Source organism: Salvelinus alpinus, chromosome 12 (genome assembly GCF_045679555.1).
Source record: "Salvelinus alpinus chromosome 12, SLU_Salpinus.1, whole genome shotgun sequence".
In the NCBI taxonomy this organism is placed as follows: Eukaryota; Metazoa; Chordata; class Actinopteri; order Salmoniformes; family Salmonidae; genus Salvelinus; species Salvelinus alpinus.
The window spans coordinates 49773301-49796290 of NC_092097.1; the positions used below are offsets into that span (position 1 = coordinate 49773301).

Consider the following 22990-nt stretch of genomic DNA (forward strand, 5'->3'; position numbering starts at 1 on the left):
AGTAACATAAGACAGCTGAACATTAAAGTAGCGAGCCACATGTTCACGTTGATCATGAGACTGTGGTAATGGAGATATACTAGGGGACGTTCTGGCCCTCTTATTTTCTCCATTGTGCTGACAGACTGACCAGACACATACCAGAGAAATATGCCTAAGGCAACTGGATGCTAATGGTAGAAGAGACATATAGTCTGACAATTCCAATAAGACACATACCAGAGAAATATGCCTAAGGCAACTGGACACTAATGATAAGAAGAGACATAAAGTCTGCCAATTCCAATAAGGACATACCAGAGAGGCGCCTGGAGCAGTTGGACACACTAAGCATGGGGTCTGTTGACACACTGGGATAGAGGGTCCGGCCACCATTATAAACTGATTGAAGGCAGATGGTGGTGAATGACTTCATAGGGGATGGACATAATACTATGTGTGTATAAATATAGGAAATGGACTTCTGGGAGGTGTGTGTTCCGCGGAGTGTGTTCCGCGGGGACATGCCAGTTGGCTGTACAGTTGTAATAAAGAGCATGTTTGAATTTACAAGTTCTGATAAGCGTTGTATTTTAAATGATTTTCCACAACATATTTGGCGAACTTGCCAGGAGCTGATAGGGACTGGGACGTTCTTGGCTGATGATGGGTTCTTTGGACAATCTGACAAACAAGGGTGGCCGCCCAACTATAGGACGGTAAGCAAGTTCTTACAATAGTTGAAATGTTTGTGTAAGATTGCTTCAGAGATACTGTCTCAGCGAGAGGAGCGCCACGTAAGTCTCTCTTTCAAATTTCCTAAAATGAAACCAGTAAATACAAAATAACTTTTAAATTCAATGAATTTGCATGTATGTGTAATTTGGGGAATTGTATTAAATATAAATGTATGCGCATGTATCATAGAGACTGAGTGAATAGTTGCTGTGAACTTTGCTTGTGTTAGATGTAGAGTGAGCATGCATGCGCTCGTTCAGATCAGACCGTTCGAATGTGTAGCTTAAATGATGCGGTTGTTTGCGCATCTGGCTGAGATGGTTGGTTATAATAAGGGACAGCTCATACGGTCAAAACAGATAATGTAGGTAGAAAATCCTGTGATACCTCTTCAATAAAATTAGTAGAAGGAATGCTTGGACAGGTTACTTATGAATAACGGCTCTAAAGATAACAGAGAACTGCATAAATAAGTAGTTAGGAAGCCACGATACCGCTCTTTAAAAAAGGAACATTTTTGAAGAGGTCTGCTTGGGTGGGATATTTACGTCACGGCAGAAGGGTCTGTTGGTGAATATTTAGTAGTTAAATAAATATTTCATGGTTACCGCCCCAGAACGGGGGACTGAACGGATGAATATTTAGAAGGCAGGAAGAACGTTAGCCCGATTGTGCGGCGTTCAAATGCAAAAGAAATCCTGCGAATAAAAAACCGCTCTGTCTAGCTAACAGGGTTTTGTAATTCAGTAGGTCACGCCACAATACTACTCTAATAATAGAAGAAAAGATCAGTATTGGGGGGTGAATAGGATATGAAGACAAGCTGATCCGATTAGACAGTAGTCTCGTCATATTGTAGAAATCTTAGCAGTCTAGGCTTATGTAGGTGGAAGTGAATTAAGTCAATAAAGACAGACTAAGTTGTTTTGAGGTAAAAACAAAGGGATTGAATGAACAGGTGAAAAATAAAACGGATGAATGAGAATGTTGTAAGAAATGAGTGGATCTGTGTAAAAATAGAAGATTAGGAAGGAAAGACAAGTTGTGTGTGTGTAGGCAGAACGTCCAGGAGAGGGAGCGCGCAGCTCTCCTGTGACAGAGTAGAGTTGATGATGGGTGCCGTTAACTGCTATTAGGCAGAGGGAAAGAAGTTAAGAAACATCGAAGTAAAATAAGTTATAAGCAAGGATAAAAACACTGATGTGATAAAATGGTAAGAGACCGCGGTAAGAATAACAAAAAGGTGTCAAAACAAATAATAAATAAAAATACTTAAAAAGGCGTTAACCGAATAGTATAATACGAATAGGAAGTGGGTAACAAAAGAGAAAACAGAATCGCCAATAAACTGAAATTGTACTATAACGTTAAAACGAATCTAAGTTGGTTAAGATAAATAGTGGAATCCAGGACACATTAAGAATTCGCGTACGGTGAAACAAAGAAGGAGGAAAAAACAGGCCGTCAGACACTCTGTGTCTACAGAAGCTACGGTCTAAAAAATAGCCTGCAGGGTAGACAGCGGTGCAAAATGGAGTGGCCAGGATAAAAAGGAGAACAGGGGTGGCTTGACTCACTAGTAAATTGACCATAGGATCAAACAATAAGAATATGGAGAAGAGGTAAGAAAGTAGAGACAAAATAAATAAATAAAGGTAAAAGTAAGATGTTAGATAGAGATCTTAACGGAGCGGGCAGTGGACCTGTGTGGCTCAGTTGGTAGAGCATGGTGCTTGCAACGCCTGGGTTGAGGGTTCCATTCCCACGGGGGACCAGGATGAATATGTATGAACTTTCCAATTTATAAGTCGCTCTGGATAAGAGAGTCTGCTAAATGACTTAAATGTAATGTAAATGTAATCATAAAATTGATTAGAGCTATAAGAATAGAATAAACCAAACGGATAAAATGAATTAATAATGATATCTGTAAAGGGACAAACACAGTGAAATTTGAAGTACTGTACTAGAATAAGACATTAAGTCATCTGTAGTATTCAGAAATAATGTCTGTACTATAAAGAGTAGGCTTTGATAAGAGAAATTAAGTGATGTGACAAATTAATTATTAATTGGAAAGGAGATTAGCTCTACCTCGGAAAAATAATAAATAAAAGGTGTATAATACATGGGAGTATTTAGGAAAAATAAATAAATAAATAGTGTCATGAAAACAAAAATGATTGTTTCTCCCTAGCATAGAGGGATTTTTAAAAAGCCATGGAGTCACTGAAAGACGCGCACATTAGTTCTACCGAATTCGGATTGCATATGAAAAAACTGGATAATGGGGGACGCCATTACCCGGTAACATTCTATCATCAGAAAATACATTACTATAAAAGACAAATGTGGTTCCACTCGTCCTCGCAGACGTGCGGGTGATTAGTAGAACTATTGACAATATCTAAAAACGAATAAGAAAATAGCTCCTGTTTTGAATATGGATATAGCGGGTTATGGGGAAAATTAGTGTAAGGTGACACTAGAACTTAGTGCGGTAGCAGGAAATGCCGATATACGAGAGTTTATTTCCTTGTCAAAATAACAAACAACTAATCGGTTTGAGGTTAGTGTGAATGGAATTTTTACTTGGCGGTGTATTGTCTCTGAGCGAACAATGAGTGGTTCATAGAGATTACAGTTTATATGTGGTCTAGAAGAAGTATTTGATCACGTTTTGACTTGACATATAGTAGAGTACAGATGGAATTTTAATTGTTAGACATTCTATACCGTCATTCTCTGAAAAATGTTAAGACGTTTATGGAATGAAAACTATTTGCAGATTAAAAGCTGACGTTGTGAAATTAACGATATGTATACTTTCTTTTCCAGAAAAAAAAGGGTTTAATCTTCTCTGGTCAAAATATCATTGGAGACTGTATTACTGTGGAAAGCAGTTAATTAAAGTCAGCTGATATAAAAATATCTGGATAAGGCTAAAAAATGGAGTTCTGGATAAGTGTGTCCAGTCCCTGTGTGCTATTGGCTATGGTTTACTAGTAAGTGCACCATGTACTGGGAATGAATATACATTAGTAGATTTATTGGAAGGGCTTTTTCCACTTCAGTTTCAATTTGGGTATGCAGAAGGATGGAAATGTTTTTTGAAAAATGTATTTAAGTTGTTCCTAAAGACAGGGGAGTGGAAACATTTTAATGGTGTCAAAATGCCCTGATTCCTAAGAATTTCCTGTGAAAGACTGATCACCTTTTACTAGAAATTGTTGGAACAGGTGGGATTTAATTTTTAAATGATTAAAAGACACAAGACTCTATTCAAAATGTATAATTACTTTGAAAATCTATTATGTCCCTGGGAAAATTATGAAGAGTTGTACCCTTCAATTGAATAAGTTATTCGGAATAGGTTTATTTTTGTTTTTTTGATATAACATGTGTTCATAGGTAAAATGATCAGTTCCTTGGGGTTATGGTCTTTGGGTAAATACACAAATGTGCTTTGTTCATTCTGCATATAAAAAGTGATGTAAGTTACTCCAAAGGGTTTATTGGAGTGTGGGTCTCTGTGAGGGTTTTGTTAATAAATACATCATCTGTAATTCATCTGAGAGATCACCAGTAGAATAAGGGAGTTGTCATAAAAGGTGACGTCAGAATGCTTTAAGGCATGGGAGAGAATATCACCACAAGTGGGTGTGGAGCTCATACCCACCCTAATCGACTGAATAGTGAGGGACAACTGTGTCTGATGACCTGTGAACTGTATCAAATAATAGACATGTTGAAATGATATGGGCCAGGGTGAATTATGAATTAAAGGAATTGGGGTATTGAACTTTTATTACCAGGCCACTCATGAGAGAAAAACTGAGACAAAAGGGCTATTGGGAAAATAGATAATACTGGTAATAAAAGTGTTTAGTATAAATGTTAATTATTAAAGGGATGATGTGTATTGAATTGATCAGGTCAAATTTGAGTTAAAGTAAACACTAAGGATTGTTATCCTGAATATTGGGTTGGAATATGTATAAAAAAATAAAATAATAATAACTGTTTAGTTATTTAGATATAGCACTGTTTAAATTTAATAGGCCTAGGGCCGCTCTGGAATCTAATCCTGGGACAAGGAGGTTGACAAAACTTCCAGAATATTTGATTAAAGGTTTTTTGTTTCTTTTGTTTTATAATGTCATTGGAATTGTAATGATAAATTGTATTGTTTGATTGAATATAAAGGTAGTCTGTTGTGCGATGATACCCAAGAATGAAGAAGAAAGAGACCAATAATAACATGGGCATAGAATGACACGGATGGACGTTTTCTCCAGGTTTAATTACATTACAAATAGTGGTACTTTATTGCAATTGTGTAATTATTATAATTTTTTCTTTTTCTTTTTTTCTTTTATTTTTTTCTCTCTTTTTCTCGTTTGGTCAATTTATTTTTGTTTTGAGGAACATAAGGTTGTGTATATGTTCCTGAGGAGGGACTGATACTGATATAAATGATATATAAATTGACTTAAGGATGTTTTAAGTATGTATCAAACAATGGCAGTTATGGGTTAGGGGACTCATAAAAGAAGGTAATGGTAGTGAAGGGGTGTTATTTCTAGAAACTATGTATAAAAATAGAGATAATTCACAGAAAAGGAAAGACAGCTGGCTGTGTAAAATATAGGGACAATTCAAAAGTTAATAGAACAATTCACATATCTAAAGATATGGTAAAAAGAATAAGTGGTGGCATTTTGAACATTAGAGCAAAAGTTTAAGAAACTTGACTTAGTTTTGTTAGGATTGGATATTAATCCAACTGGAAGACGCTTGAATGATTATATGTTATTTTACAGCAGTTGCTGTAGGGACATTCATTTGACTATCATTATGAATATTTCTGTGGCAGGAGGCCAGGTATTTGAGGCAGAATGGTTACATAGGGCTGTTATTAAAAATTAAGATTTAGTGATCTTGCTATAAGAAGGAAGTCTGTTGTCAGGGAATAACCCATGTGTTAGTGTGTATGTCCTCAGGAAAAAAAACAGCCAGAAATGGAAGGGCTTGGGCTGCATTCTGGAGACTGAGTGTACATCAAGATACACCAGGCTGGTGGTATACTTCTTACAACACTGCAGTGGTAAAGTTCTTCATGTTTCTCTTTGGTGGGTACATAAGTCTCACGAGAAGTGAGGTCCAGCTGAATAAAGGGTGAGCTTGAAAACACCATGACAGAGGACGTGGAATCAGAGAGAGAGAGAGAGAGACTAGATTCCACTATAGACATACTGGGTTGAGATTGGGGGTTACTTGTTTCATTTTTTTAATACATCATGTGAAAAAGAATAGATGATAGGATATTATACTCTAAACAAACATGTTAAAGGGATTGATATGAAAGCATAAACAGTGTTGAATTAATTCAAGAAGAGATAATGTTAATTGTAGGTTATGCACATGATTATCAGTTAAAATGGAGCAGATGGGAAACTAAGTAAAAATTGACATGATTTGGGAACACCTCTCAGAACCTGGGGCCGAAAGGGGAAGACTGGGTGGAAGCATGAGGAAGCTTTTTAGGGCTTTTATTTTTGTGGAGTCCAGCAGAAAAGTATCCTGGAGGCATAGAGTCAGGTAAAGAGAGAGTGGGAATTGTCATGGTCTCAGATTTCAGTTTGCATGAATATATTTATGCATAACACATAACATTGTCAATGCTGTTATGTTTTGTCTGTTGTTTTCCAAGTCTTATGTCTAGGAAAACAGAAGGAGAGGGGTTCGCCAGCTTCAGCTGGAATGTCAGTTTGTTGTGTGATGAGTGATGGAAGTAAGAGGATGTATGGTGCAATCATAGAACAGAGGCCATAAGTCTCTAAGTATGAATGCCTCACAGAAAGTAGGCAGAAACCTGAACCAGGACGAGAGGTTCTGCGTCTGATGATCCAAGGGGACCAGAAGGACCTCTCCCAGGGATACCAGGAGATCTAGTCCACGTTCGAGTGTTCCGGAGGAAGTGGGATCAACCAAGAAGAGAAGGACCCTATGAGGTGGCCAAAGCAACAAGAACGGCCGTCAAAGTGAAAGGAAGCCAGACGTGGTACCATCTGAACCACTGCAGCTGAGTCCCAACAGAGAGAAGGATACAACCACATAGAGATGAGGACACAGAGGATGCTGATTCACCAGGAGGGAGCCCGGAGGGAGCAGGAGCAGCGGAAACGATTGAGACGCCAGGGAGGAGCCAAGAAAACAGCAAATGAAGTGAAAGCCAAAATACGACAAGTGCACCGACTAATGCACCCAGAAGAGGAGGAGAGGCCTCACAAGGCACAGAATGAGAACATCTTTTCCCTAAACATTGGAACCTTCCAGATGGAAGTTAAGTCCGGCCTGAGGAGGGAGCCTCAGGTGAAGAAAGAGGAGGAAAAGTCCCGCAAGCTGAAGAAAATGGGGATTTCCCCACAATTGACTTTCAAACTTTTGAATGGTCTCCTTTACAGACAATTGAAGTTAGAACAACAAAAGAATAATGACATTGACATAACAGAAGTAACAGTGAATGCTAGTATAGAAACAACAGACTAATGCACAATCAAGATGTATGGTGGAAGCAGGAAGAGATGAAAGGAATCAGCCGAACAATCCAAAAAGACTGACAAGGTTTGGATCTCTGTTCCACCTCAACTTATAACAGAAGCAGGAGAACTGAAGTCTATCTCAATCATAAGGATCAAACCCTTACCGGAGATGGCACTCTGTGGATGGACACATCACCAAACAAAGGGACAAGTTGTTTGGGATCCGAAAGGATGTGACCTGACATTAATCAAAGAAAAAGACGAGAGGGTGCTCATCATGTATCAGATTGAACCAGTTGAAGGTGAAGAATTAATAGTTGAAATAGCAAGAACAACAGTGACTGAAGGGAGTAGCACCACGGTCATTAAGATTGATCCTACCCCTGCACCTGAACAGGAAGAACCTGTGACAACAACAAGGGTGGCGGCTGCTGTGACGACCACAGTAGCTACCACTAAGATGACATCGACCTCCCTTACCAAGCAGATCACTGTACCCACAAAGCAACCTGAGACATCAGAGTCAGGAGAGTTTTTTACTGACATTTGGAACTTTCTGATAAACTCTAATGATCTACCTCAAGATAAGAACATTGAAAAAGCGACAGAATTAGATATATTAGAACCACTCAAGGACAGCACACGAGAAGAAGTAGTGAAGAACGAGTGGTACAAATGGGCTAAGTATATGGCAAACAAACACAGAATGGACAATTGTATTTTGTGTAGAAAATCACATTTGTCTGATCTTTTAATAGTTTCTGAACTGTCATCATTTAAAAACTGTGTAAGTTGGAAAAAGGACCATTGTACCAATAGAAAGTATTCTATTCCCTTGTGTGACATAGAATATAGGATTGCTCTGGGTAAGCACTAGGGGTAAAACTATGTTGAATAAGACCATGTTGGGAGACAATGATTGTGATGCCTATAACATTAGGACTGAATTAACTGTACCTCAATTAGACAGAGGTACCGTGATTGAAGGAAAATATGAATGTTTTTACAGACACCACACCGAAGGAATTGATGTAGGAAACACCACAGTAGAAGTGATACTATTTGGGTGTTAGAGAATGTGGGAGTTCGTAAAAGTAATGATAAAGGGTTGATTATGAATAGAAAAGGGTTGTGTGGTCACATAACTCAGGTTGCACCGTCTCTCACTATGCTAAAGAATCAAGACAGAGGTATTGCGGATAATTTCTGGATGTGTGGAAAAAACAAATTGTTGAATGTATTGCCTAATGAATGGATTGGTCTTTGTGTCTTAGTAAGAGCAATTCAACAGGTTACCATTATTAAATCACCCCACGATGACTATGTTAATTCTAGAGTTAAAAGGAAGTATGAGGAAGACCCTGAGGTATACCTTGATGCAATTGGCCAGTCTAGAGGTGTACCTCGAGAGTTCAAGGCAAGAGATGAAGTTAAATCAGGATTTGAATCTATGTTTTTGTGGATGACACCAAATAAAAATTTAGAGTGGATTAATTATATATATTATAACCAACAGATGTTCATTAACTATACTGATTCGGCTCCAACGGCGTTGGGGGAACAGGTACAGGCTACCAGTAAAATGACTTGGCGAAATAGACAGGCTCTCCATTGGCTCTTAGCGGAGAAGGGTGGAGTTTGTGTCATGTTTGGGGATGACTGTTGCACCTTTATTCCCAATATTGCTATGGACAAACTCAAAGGATTATGAGCTGAAGTGAAGGCTAATGCTGGTTTAGACTCCCTTGTATGGGATTGGTTAGACCTAGCGTTAGGAAAGTGGGGAGCCATGTTTGCTAGGATGGCCATCGTGTTGGAAGGAGGGTTATTGACTCTGGGTATTGCAGTTTGTTGTGTTATACCCCTGGTAAAGTTAATTGTGGTTCAGACAACAGTTAAACAGATGTCTGTAATGAGAGATGACTCTCCTGTGGTGATTGATCTTGTACCGGGAAGCCCAGGCAATTATACCAATAAGTATGGAAAGCCTTGCAATGCGGTTGGAGGACCTCTTGACTGCCCCTTTGGTAACCCTAACTGTCTCTATGAAGTGATTGGGGGGTTGATCATGCGTGTCACGATTTTCGTAAGGATGATTTCCATGTATATGTTCAATTACCCAGTTCAGATATATGTTTACTTATACATGTCCACAAAAAGTGACATTTGCGTCACTATTGCAAGTGGTGTACAAAAATTCATGAGGATGGTCATAACCATCACCCAGAACCTTTTTTCTGTGCCAAGTGTTAAAGAGGAGATTGTCTTATTTGTAAGGATGAGGACTGTGCTCCTAGATAATGGGGTTTTAGCATTTTTATTTGGCCTGATGCTTTGTGTTCTTTGTATGTTTCTTTGAATTTTTTGATATATATCGATGAACATATATATATTTTATTTTCCTTTCAATTAGTTTTGCCTTCTAAAATTAGGATCATTTTACAAACACATGTTAGGTAACAGAGGGTATTCCGGTTACAAGTGTCTATGGACCATGTCTTTAATCATTTCACAAAGGTTGGTAGGTGTCTGCAAGGGAGGATGTTGTTGAAATGTTTGGTCTAGTTAGGTTTTCTTTAATGTTTCTGATTGGATCTTTTACTCTTATGAATATTGGAGATGTTTGGTCTAGTTGGTTTATATGCTTCACTTTGTTTTTATTTTTTGTATTTTTTTGTTTATCATAGGTCTTTTCATTTACTATCCCAAAGTCTTCTTTGTATCATTTATGTGGCTTAATAGCCCCAGAGGGGGGATTGTAGTAGTAACATAAGACAGCTGAACATTAAAGTAGCGAGCCACATGTTCACGTTGATCATGAGACTGTGGTAATGGAGATATACTAGGGGACGTTCTGGCCCTCTTATTTTCTCCATTGTGCTGACAGACTGACCAGACACATACCAGAGAAATATGCCTAAGGCAACTGGATGCTAATGGTAGAAGAGACATATAGTCTGACAATTCCAATAAGACACATACCAGAGAAATATGCCTAAGGCAACTGGACACTAATGATAAGAAGAGACATAAAGTCTGCCAATTCCAATAAGGACATACCAGAGAGGCGCCTGGAGCAGTTGGACACACTAAGCATGGGGTCTGTTGACACACTGGGATAGAGGGTCCGGCCACCATTATAAACTGATTGAAGGCAGATGGTGGTGAATGACTTCATAGGGGATGGACATAATACTATGTGTGTATAAATATAGGAAATGGACTTCTGGGAGGTGTGTGTTCCGCGGAGTGTGTTCCGCGGGGACATGCCAGTTGGCTGTACAGTTGTAATAAAGAGCATGTTTGAATTTACAAGTTCTGATAAGCGTTGTATTTTAAATGATTTTCCACAACAAGAGGAGTAGACATTAGAGACAGAGAGAGGAGTAGACATTAGAGACAGAGAGAGGAGTAGACAGAGAGAGAGAGAGAGAGGAGTAGGCAGAGACAGAGAGAGGGGTAGACAAGAGAGACAGAGAGAGAGAGAGGAGTAGACATTGGAGACAGAGAGAGAGAGGAGTAGACAGAGAGAAGAGGAGACATTAGAGAGAGAGAGAGGAGGAGACATTAGAGACAGAGAGAGAGAGAGAGGAGTAGGCAGAGACAGAGAGAGGAGTAGACATTAGAGACAGAGAGAGGAGTAGACATTAGAGACAGAGAGAGGAGTAGACAGAGACAGAGAGAGGAGGAGACATCAGAGACAGAGAGAGGAGTAGACAGAGACAGAGAGAGAGAATGAAATGATCAAATATACAGACAACAAATTCCAATTGGCTATACTAAAACTCTTTAACATCATCCTTAGCTCTGGCTTCTTCCCCAATATTGGTAACCAAGGACTGATCACCCCAATCCACAAAAGCGGAGACAAATTTGACCCCAATAACTACCGTGGGATATGCGTCAACAGCAACCTTGGGAAAATCCTCTGCATTATCATTAACAGCAGACTCGTACATTTCCTCAGTAAAAACAATGTACTGAGCAAATGTCAAATGGGCTTTTTACCAAATTACCGTACAACAGACCATGTATTCACCCTGCACACCCTAATTGACAAACAAACAAACCAAAACAAAGGCAACGTCTTCTCATGCTTTGTTGATTTCAAAAAAGCCTTTGACTCAATTTGGCATGAGGGTCTGCTATACAAATTGATGGAAAATGGTGTTGGGGTAAAACATACGACATTATAAAATCCATGTACACAAACAACAAGTGTGCGGTTAAAATAGGCAAAAAACACACACATTTCTTCCCACAGGGCCGTGGGGTGAGACAGGGATGCAGCTTAAGCCCCACCCTCTTCAACATATATATCAACGAATTGGCGAGGGCACTAGAACAGTCCGCAGCACCCGGCCTCCCCCTACTAGAATCTGAAGTAAAATGTCTACTGTTTGCTGATGATCTGGTGCTTCTGTCACCAACCAAGGAGGGCCTACAGCAGCACTTAGATATTCTGCACAGATTCTGCCAGACCTGGGCCCTGACAGTAAATCTCAGTAAGAGCAAAATAATGGTGTTCCAAAAAAGGTCCAGTCGCCAGGACCACAAATACAAATTCCATCTAGACACCGTTGCCCTAGAGCACACAAAAAACTATACATACCTTGGCCTAAACATCAGCGCCACAGGTAACTTCCACAAAGCTGTGAACGATCTGAGAGACAAGGCAAGAAGGGCATTCTATGCCATCAAAAGGAACGTAAAATTCAACATACCAATTAGGATCTGGCTAAAAATACTTGAATCAGTTATAGAACCCATTGCCCTTTATGGTTATGAGGTCTGGGGTCCGCTTACCGACCAAGAATTCACAAAATGGGACAAACACCAAATTGAGACTGCATGCAGAATTCTGCAAAAAATCCTCCGTGTACAACGTAGAACACCAAATAATGCATGCAGAGCAGAATTAGACCGATACCCGCTATCAAAATCCAGAAAAGAGCCGTTAAATTCTACAACCCTTTAAAAGGAAGCTATTCCCAAACCTTCCATAACAAAGCCATCACCTACAGAGAGATGAACCTGGAGAAGAGTCCCCTAAGCAAGCTGGTCCTGGGGCTCTGTTCACAAACACAAACACACCCCACAGAGCCCCAGGATAGCAACACAATTAGACCCAACAAATCATGAAAAAACAAAAAGATAATTACGTGACACAATGGAAAGAATTAACAAAAAAACAGAGAAAACTAGAATGCTATTTGGCCCTAAACAGAGAGTACACAGTGGCAGAATAACTGACCACTGTGACTGACCCAAACTTAAGGAAAGCTTTGACTATGTACAGACTCAGTGAGCATAGCCTTGCTATTGAGAAAGGCCGCCGTAGTCAGACATGGCTCTCAAAAGAAGACAGGCTATGTGCACACTGTCCACAAAATGAAGTGGAAACTGAGCTGCACTTCCTAACCTCCTCCCAAATGTATGACCATATTAGAGACACATTTTTCCCTCAGATTACACAGATCCACAAAGAATTTGAAAACAAACCCGATTTTGATAAACTAACATATCTACTGGGTGAAATACCACTGTGTGCCATCACAGCAGCAAGATTTGTGACCTGTTGCCACAAGAAAAGGTCAACCAGTGAAGAACAAACACCATTGTAAATACAACCCATATTTATGATTATTTATTTTCCCTTTCATACATTAACCATTTGACATCGTTACAACACTGTATATATACATAATATGACATTTGTAATATCTTTACTCTTTTGAAACTTCTGTATGTGTAATGTTTACTGTTAATTTTTATTGTTTATTTCACTTTTGTATATTATCTACCTCACTTGCTTTGGCAATGTTAACATATGTTTCCCATGCCAATAAAGCCTATTGAATTGAATTGAGACAGAGAGAGGAGGAGACATTAGAGACAGAGAGAGGAGGAGACATTAGAGAGAGGAGGAGACATTAGAGACAGAGAGAGGAGGAGACATTAGAGACAGAGAGAGGAGGAGACATTAGAGACAGAGAGAGGAGGAGACATTAGAGACAGAGAGAGGAGGAGACATTAGAGACAGAGAGAGGAGGAGACAGAGACAGAGAGAGGAGTATATATTAGAGACAGAGAGAGGAGTAGACATTAGAGACAGAGAGAGGAGTAGATATTAGAGACAGAGAGAGGAGTAGACATTAGAGACAGAGAGAGGAGTAGACATTAGAGACAGAGAGAGGAGTAGACATTAGAGACAGAGAGAGGAGTAGACATTAGAGACAGAGAGAGGAGTAGATATTAGAGACAGAGAGAGGAGTAGACATTAGAGACAGAGAGAGGAGGAGACATTAGAGACAGAGAGAGGAGTAGACATTAGAGACAGAGAGAGGAGTAGATATTAGAGAGAGAGAGAGAGGAGGAGACATTAGAGACAGAGAGAGAGAGGAGTAGACAGAGACAGAGAGAGGATGAGACAGAGAGAGGAGGAGACATTATAGACAGAGAGAGAGGAGTAGACATTAGAGACAGAGAGAGGAGTAGACATTAGAGACAGAGAGAGGAGGAGACATTAGAGACAGAGAGAGGAGTAGATATTAGAGACAGAGAGAGGAGGATACATTAGAGACAGAGAGAGGAGGAGACATTAGAGACAGAGAGAGGAGTAGACAGAGAGAGAGAGGAGTAGATATTAGAGAGAGGAGTAGACAGAGACAGAGAGAGGAGGAGACATTAGAGACAGAGAGGAGTAGACATTAGAGACAGAGAGAGGAGTAGACATTAGAGACAGAGAGAGGAGTAGACATTAGAGACAGAGAGAGGAGGAGACATTAGAGACAGAGAGGAGTAGACATTAGAGACAGAGAGAGGAGTAGACATTAGAGACAGAGAGAGGAGTAGACATTAGAGACAGAGAGAGGAGTAGATATTAGAGACAGAGAGAGGAGTAGATATTAGAGACAGAGAGAGGAGTAGACATTAGAGACAGAGAGAGGAGTAGATATTAGAGACAGAGAGAGGAGTAGACATTAGAGACAGAGAGAGGAGTAGATATTAGAGACAGAGAAAGGAGTAGATATTAGAGACAGAGAGAGGAGTAGATATTAGAGACAGAGAGAGGAGGAGACATTAGAGACAGAGAGAGGAGTAGACATTAGAGACAGAGAGAGGAGTAGACATTAGAGACAGACAGATGCAGACAGAACTACAATATACTGGACATACAACATCTACTGTACATTAAACAGAATAAAAACACACACAGACACATTCAAGGCCTTTGTATCATCTCTCAGGATGCGCTGATTTGACCGGTTGTTGTGAGTCTCACCAGTGATAGAACTTGAAACGTGGCCTCCAGTTAGGCGTCCTCAGGAGGGTTTGCAAGGCGCAGGCCAGGTTCACAAACATATAGCACATCAGAAAGAACCTACACAACAGAAACAACGCCTTCAGACATTGCAAAAGGTGAAAGAGAGACAGCAAAGTGCCTAACAAATAAAAGATAAATGTTGTCTTTATTTGGACACATTACTTGCTTATAAGCTGCTTATAACCAAATAAAAACAATTCTAAGATATTAATAAGAATATGTTTAACTTCACCTTATCAAGTGCTGAGAAGTATTTGTCCATTGTCAGATGTCTCTATTTTTAGGGAGCTTTGATATTGCAGATAGATAATGTCCTATTTACGGTGTCCATATTAGGACAATCCATATTAGTACAGGATGAGTGCATCCCAGCACTCATGAATAGGGCCAAGAGTTGTACCTGGTCATGTGATTTCATCAGGAAAACTCTGGGCCCTAATTATAGGCTGTAAATACTAGGACCCAGAGTTTTAACTGTCCAAATAGTTATATTCTGAAACTAGGACCCAGAGTTGGGAAGAGGTGGGGAACTCCTGGTCTGGCTCATAAGACACTCACATGGAGAGGATGGGGGCCACTGCGTCCAGGGAGGCAATGAGGATCCCAATCTCACAGATACCCGCTGTCAGTAGCAAGGCCCAGGTGGGCTCCCCGTTGGCTTTCCCATGGCCGAACACCTGGGAGGACACATCCCACACAGAGATGTTAGATGGAATAGAGATCCCTGGGAGGACACATCCACACAGAGATGTTAGATGGAATAGAGATACCTGGGAGGATACATCCCACACAGAGATGTTAGATGGAATAGAGATACCTGGGAGGATACATCCCACACAGAGATGTTAGATGGAATAGAGATACCTGGGAGGACACATCCCACATAGAGATGTTAGATGGAATAGAGATACCTGGGAGGACACATCCCACATAGAGATGTTAGATGGAATAGAGATACCTGGGAGGACACATCCCACACAGAGATGTTAGATGGAATAGAGATCCCTGGGAGGACACATCCCACACAGAGATGTTAGATGGAATAGAGATACCTGGGAGGACACATCCCACACAGAGATGTTAGATGGAATAGAGATACCTGGGAGGACACATCCACACAGAGATGTTAGATGGAATAGAGATACCTGGGAGGACACATCCCACACAGAGATGTTAGATGGAATAGAGATACCTGGGAGGATACATCCCACACAGAGATGTTAGATGGAATAGAGATACCTGGGAGGACACATCCCACATAGAGATGTTAGATGGAATAGAGATACCTGGGAGGACACATCCCACATATAGATGTTAGATGGAATAGAGATACCTGGGAGGACACATCCCACATATAGATGTTAGATGGAATAGAGATACCTGGGAGGACACATCCCACATATAGATGTTAGATGGAATAGAGATACCTGGGAGGACACATCCCACACAGAGATGTTAGATGGAATATAGATACCTGGGAGGACACATCCCACACAGAGATGTTAGATGGAATAGAGATACCTGGGAGGATACATCCCACACAGAGATGTTAGATGGAATATAGATACCTGGGAGGACACATCCCACACAGAGATGTTAGATGGAATAGAGATACCTGGGCGGACACATCCACACAGAGATGTTAGATGGAATAGAGATACCCGGGAGGACACATCCCACACAGAGATGTTAGATGGAATATAGATACCTGGGAGGACACATCCCACACAGAGATGTTAGATGGAATAGAGATACCTGGGAGGATACATCCCACACAGAGATGTTAGATGGAATATAGATACCTGGGAGGACACATCCCACACAGAGATGTTAGATGGAATAGAGATACCTGGGAGGATACATCCCACACAGAGATGTTAGATGGAATATAGATACCTGGGAGGACACATCCCACACAGAGATGTTAGATGGAATAGAGATACCTGGGCGGACACATCCACACAGAGATGTTAGATGGAATAGAGATACCCGGGAGGACACATCCCACACAGAGATGTTAGATGGAATATAGATACCTGGGAGGACACATCCCACACAGAGATGTTAGATGGAATAGAGATACCTGGGAGGATACATCCCACACAGAGATGTTAGATGGAATAGAGATACCTGGGAGGACACATCCCACACAGAGATGTTAGATGGAATAGAGATAGAACTAACAGTAGTTCCTCCATTATTCCAAGGTAGGTTGAATGTGGATACTACTGAGGTGTTTTGGTGAACCACACACGAGACCTGAACATTGACATTAGTGTGCACAGACACCAAAAATGGTAGTGATCAATGTCACCTGAGACTGATATGAGATGTGTTGACAAACTAACATAACTAATGGTCCCAGATCAGTGTTAAATGCTAGAATGTTGACAGAATTATCATAACTAATGGTCCCAGATCAGTGTTAAATGCTAGAATGTTGACAGAATGATCATAACTAATGGTCCCAAATCAGTGTTAAATGCTTGAATGTTGACAATGACAGACTGACCCGTAGGATGGGCACGACATTGTCCCTGGAGATGGCCTGCATGAGACGCGGAGCACCCGTCAAGCTCTGAAGCCCCGCCCCACAGGTGGAGAAGAAGGAGCCAATGACAATAACCCACGGTGACGGCCAGGCCAAGGTGCCAATGACCAGGTTGCCATTGACGCCCTCCCCAAACCTGAGGGAGATGGACATGACATCCAGACGATCAGAAATGGAGAAATGTAGGAGAGCCTATTACCAGGATCCTATTCATTAGACACCAAATAGAAGAAAACTGACAGAAACATGGATGTACTACCTGGTCTACTACTGCAATTAAAAGTGACCATTTTCGTTTTCCGTTGCAAAATGTTTAAAAACTTTTTCAGTTATATGGGCCAGGTATGGCCTCCCTCACCAAGTACCTCAGCACTGGAAAAGGTTGACCGAGAAATATTGAAATAATTTAGCAGAAATGTGAACTTATTACCCATAACTTACTTGTCTCTAAGGACCACTCCCTCGATACAGGCACCGAACAGGACCACAGCTGACATGTCTATAAGGTCACATTAAGGAAAACAGACAGACGGGACGGGACCGGAACCGGAACCGGAACCGGAACCGGAACGGAACGGAACAGACAGACAGACAGACAGACAGACAGACAGACAGACAGACAGACAGACAGACAGACATACAGACAGATCTAGCACATAGGGACATATTCTCACATATCTGTTTCATATCTGTTTCATATCTGCACACTGAGTTTACAGTGCTGCATTGAGATAATAATGGTTCGACAGTGCGGTTATTGTTGGGTTATGTCTGATGTATTTTTATACATGATTGATTGCTTTGTCCTGTAATGGTCACTTGAAATGAAGATGAAGAGCAACATGGATATCATTCGTAACATACAGTAACAAGCTTGAGGCCATAGGCTCAATTCAATTCAACCTAAATTGTATGTATTTATGTTGGAAAGTAAAATACCAAAAGTTTTCGTATAAAATAGAGGTATTTTACTATTGACAGATAACATGTGATCCACAGCTATAAGTAGTGTGCACTCCACTGACTTCAGAAGTGGACCAGTATAAGGATAGTTAAATAAAGGTTAAATAATAAAAATAAAAAATAAGGATACACACTATTGAGGTAGTGGTGATGGCCATGATAGTGCCGATGGGGATGGACTTCTGAGCGTCGCGTAGATCTCCTGAGCGGTTTGATCCGGCCATGATCCCTGTGACACACAAGTAGAGAGGTCGCTGTAGAAGGAACTCTCATTTTGTAAAATTACTACAACTGAACAACACAACAACGTTATCCTTCTAATAACAAACAGCTGCTTTTTTTGTGTTGAAGAAATTCTGACATCAGATGAATATTTTACTTTATCCTTTCAATCTTCCAATGAATTGATGTACATCTCCCATACCCCCCCCCCCCCCCCCCAGATAGAAAAACAAAACACACAAAACAACACAAAGGCTGAACGTCTAAAGTATTTTCCCTTGATTGCTTGTGTCCTCTCTCCTCCTCGAGATTCACCTTTGGTGAATTCCCCCTTTGAGGATACGAGGAATCGAGGGAAATTACTTTTGAGAGTCAACCCTCTGTCTCTTCCTCTTTGCATCATCCGCTTCCTGTCAGCTGACCTGTGACGGAGGGGAAGTAGATTCCGACCAGCAGGGTGAAGAAGCTGGTGATGTCGGCCAGGACGTAACGGTTGGAGTTGGTCAGAGTGTCATCAGGGCCCTCCATGGTCGCAATCCCCTTCTTAGCCACCAGATCCCCCTTCTCCAGGTAATTCCCAAATAGGTTCTCTGTGTGTGAGGGGGTGGGGGGAGAGGAAAAAAGAGAGAGGGAGGGAGAAGGAAACAGGGAAAGAGGGAGGAGAGGGAGAGAGAGGGGAAGGTAAGGGATATGAAGAGAGAGAGATTAGATACATCAATATCATTTAAAATGGCTTGACCTTAAGTTCCAAGAGCACAAGATCTTAGAAATCCAAGAGGGCTAACAGAAATTCCAAGTAAAGAAATTGTAGTATGTTTCCCGCAAGTGTGTGTAAGCATGTGTACTGTAGATACAGTGACCTGAGTCTAGGGGAACCAGAACAATTGTGCTGTAGGTGTAACTGTTTAGAAAGAAAAAGTAGATAGCCACAAAATAATAGTTATTATAATAATATAGTAACATAACATTAGCATTTTAGCAAAAATTTTTTTCAAAACGACCTTCAGTCATGCTTGCAAACATTTTACGTATGGGTGACCACAGCGGGAATCAAGCCCACGATCCTGGTGTTGCAAGCTATACCAACTGAGCCACAGCGGACCAATAGCTTGTGTTTGTTCACCTTTGAGGATGCCGCTCATGACTCCAGGGATGCCCTGGATGAAGGACACGTTGTTGTTGACAAAGTACTCGTCGCAGGTGGCGTTGAGGAAGGGCGAGTCGCAGAAGACGTTCCACAGCTTGGTGGTGACCGTGCCGTTGCCACTCTCCAGTGTTTTGGCGCACACGTCGAACCCTTTGGAGATCAGTGGGCGATTACCCAGCAGACACACTCTGCGCAGCAGGAGAGATGTGTTAGTGTGTCAGTGTGCCCGACCCGGGATTCAAAGCCCGTCCAACTCTTGAAAACGACTTTAGACTGAGTTAGCCACCTGAGCCGAAGCCTAGGCATTGGCTTTGAGAGATAGCACAAGTCTGTGGGTATCAGTCCCCATATTGAACAGTAGAGTCCTCCCTACTGAAAATGTCACACAATATGAATATGTTCTATTTAACCCATCTGCTTATGTGCTGTGAATATAATTTATATTTTAAATATACTGTACTTCAAATAATCTTAAAATGGGTGAACGTGTTTTAATGTGTACATTTCTACCATGGCATGAATGTATCTGCCATTTACAATGGGTGAACGTGTTTTAATGTGTACATTTCTACCATGGCATGAATGTATCTGCCATTTTCAGTCTCAAATCCCAAATACCCCATATCTGCCAAAAATCGATCAATAAATGATTTACATGAAACATAATTCACATCACACCTATATTCTTCAAGTTTGGATCAGCCCCAATATTGAAGAGTAGCCTCGTCCCAGATCTGTCTGTGCTTTCTATCCAACTCCTATGGTCATTCTCATGTGACAATGACCGTAGGAGTTGGCAAGACAGCACAAACAGACTTGGAACCAGGCTAGTTAAACAGTAGGGTTGCTTACGGGAAGTCAGGTGGCTCGATGGCCGTCTTGATGACTCCGGCATACACAGCCAGAATGGACAGGATGACGCAGGCCAGGAAGAGCAAGGCTAACTTGTTGACGTACTTGACCCCCACAAACACCACCGTGGCCATGAAACTGAGCACAATGGTGCCGTACACACGCATGTTGTTCAGCATGGCCGCTTCCGCCTCGGCCCCCTCCAGACCCTCCATCTTAAAAATGGCTGCCTGGGGGAGGATGTAGACCTATGGGGGGGAGAGGGAGAGGGAGAGGGAGAGGGAGAGGGAGAGGGAGAACTAGATCAACTGTAGAAACACAGAATCGGACACTCCCATTAAATCCTTTCAAATAGAGGGTTGAACAACCCAAGCATGGGATTCCTGTTCTAAATGAATCTTATCACGAGTTACTCTAAAAATATAAAAATAGCTTTGCCATTAATGAAATCATAAAACCTGTAATTGCCCCATTGTTATTTGCCAGCAGCATACCACCCTGCATCCCACTCCTGGCTTGCCTCTGAAGCTAAGCAGAGTTGATCCTGGTCAGTCCCTAGATGGGAGACCAGATGATGTTGGAGGGCCAGTAGGAGGCACTCTTTTCTCTGGTCTAAAAAAATATCCCAATGCCCCAGGGCAGTGATTCGGGACATTACCCTGTGTTAGGGTGCTGTATTTAGGATGGGATGTTAATTAAATGGGTGTCCTGACTCTCTGTGGTCACTAAAGATCCCATGACACCTGGCTAAATTCCCATTCTGGCCCTCATACGGTCACCTAATCATCCCCATCTTCCAATTAGCTAATTCACCCCTCTCTTCTCCCCTGTAACTACTCTCCAGGTTGTTGCTGTAAATGAGAATGTGTTCTCAGTCAATTTACCTGGTCAAATAAATATAATTATCTGATTCAGAGGGGTTTGGTTAAATGCGGAAGACACATTTCGGTTGAATGCATTCAGTTGTGCAACTGACTAAGTATCCCACATTTAGATGCCGTTTAAAAAAGTTGAAGTTGGAAGTTTACATACACTTAGGTTGGAGTCATTAAAACTCGTTTTTCAACCACTCCGCAAATTTCTTGTTAACAAACTATAGTTTTGGCAAGTCGGTTAGGACATCTACTTTGTGCGTGACACAAGTAATTTTTCCAACAATTGTGTACAGACAGATTATTTCACTTATAATTCACTGTATCACAATTCCAGTGCGTCAGAAGTTTACATACACTACATACACTAAGTTGACTGTGCCTTTAAACAGCTTGGAATATTGTGTTTTACAAAAAGGTGTGCTCTCCTACATGGAGTGCGCAGGTATAATGGTCGCTGTATTTTCGGCATCACAAGCCTGTCACACTCACAGCCTTTGATGTGTCACTGTTGTCGCTTCTGGTGATAGTGATGTCGTTGCGTGCTCTCGCCTCTCCTCCTTGTCAAAATGTGTGAGAGGAGATAGTCTAAGTAGAGAAACCTCAGACCTCCAATGCATATTGAGAGGAAGACAAGGAACGAGGAGGCGAGGAATCAAGGAAATACAATTGAGATGCACCCCTAGTGTGTAGATAACACTGGACCAAAGTGATGGCAGTTTCTACGAATGGTCTCATCATTCTGCCAATGGCTTTATCTCTCCTTTATGCAGAATTTACATAATTACTCAGCTCTTAATCCAAGAGAGAGGAGCGACAGGGAGAGGGAGAATCAGTGTGGAAAAAGAGAGGGAGGGGGACAGGGAGAGGGAGAATCAGTGTGGAAAAAGAGAGAGAGGAGCGACAGGGAGAGGGAGAATCAGTGTGGAAAAAGAGAGGGAGGGGGACAGGGAGAGGGAGAATCAGTGTGGAAAAAGAGAGAGAGGAGCGACAGGGAGAGGGAGAATCAGTGTGGAAAAAGAGAGGGAGGGGGAAAGGGAGAGGGAGAATCAGTGTGGAAAAAGAGAGGGAGGGGGACAGGGAGAATCAGTGTGGAAAAAGAGAGAGAGGAGCGACAGGGAGAGGGAGAATTTGTGTGGAAAAAGAGAGGGAGGGGGACAGGGAGAGGGAGAATCAGTGTGGAAAAAGAGAGAGAGGAGCGACAGGGAGAGGGAGAATCAGTGTGGAAAAGGAGAGAGAGGAGCGACAGGGAGAGGGAGAATCAGTGTGGAAAAGGAGAGAGAGGAGCGACAGGGAGAGGGAGAATCAGTGTGGAAAAAGAGAGAGAGGAGCGACAGGGAGAGGGAGAATCAGTGTGGAAAAAGAGAGGGAGGGGGAAAGGGAGAGGGAGAATCAGTGTGGAAAAAGAGAGAGAGGAGCGACAGGGAGAGGGAGAATCAGTGTGGAAAAAGAGAGGGAGGGGGACAGGGAGAGGGAGACTCAGTGTGGAAAAAGAGAGTGAGAGTGAGGGGGACAGGGAGAGGGAGAATCCGTGTGGAAAAAGAGAGAGTGGAGCGACAGGGAGAGGGAGAATCAATGTGGAAAAAGAGAGGGAGGGGGACAGGGAGAGGGAGACTCAGTGTGGAAAAAGAGAGTGAGAGTGAGGGGGACAGGGAGAGGGAGAATCAGTGTGGAAAAAGAGAGAGTGGAGCGACAGGGAGAGGGAGAATCAGTGTGGAAAAAGAGAGAGAGGAGCGACAGGGAGAGGGAGAATCAGTGTGGAAAAAGAGAGAGAGGAGCGACAGGGAGAGGGAG

General features: G+C 41.7%; 1 protein-coding gene across 3 annotated transcripts in view; it reads right to left on the bottom strand.

Moving 5' to 3' along the window:
- The window catches only part of slc12a5a (solute carrier family 12 member 5a), a 277239-nt gene that overhangs the window by 18663 nt on the left and 235586 nt on the right, over positions 1-22990 (bottom strand). For all 3 annotated transcript variants that reach the window (XM_071336731.1, XM_071336732.1, XM_071336733.1), the window contains exons 7-14: positions 20325-20572; positions 19449-19660; positions 18748-18915; positions 18234-18332; positions 17582-17639; positions 17102-17276; positions 15148-15266; positions 14548-14646 (exon numbers count right to left, since the gene is read on the bottom strand). In XM_071336731.1, coding sequence (XP_071192832.1) covers positions 14548-14646; positions 15148-15266; positions 17102-17276; positions 17582-17639; positions 18234-18332; positions 18748-18915; positions 19449-19660; positions 20325-20572 — 1178 coding nt within the window. The remainder of the gene's footprint in view (positions 1-14547; positions 14647-15147; positions 15267-17101; positions 17277-17581; positions 17640-18233; positions 18333-18747; positions 18916-19448; positions 19661-20324; positions 20573-22990) is intronic.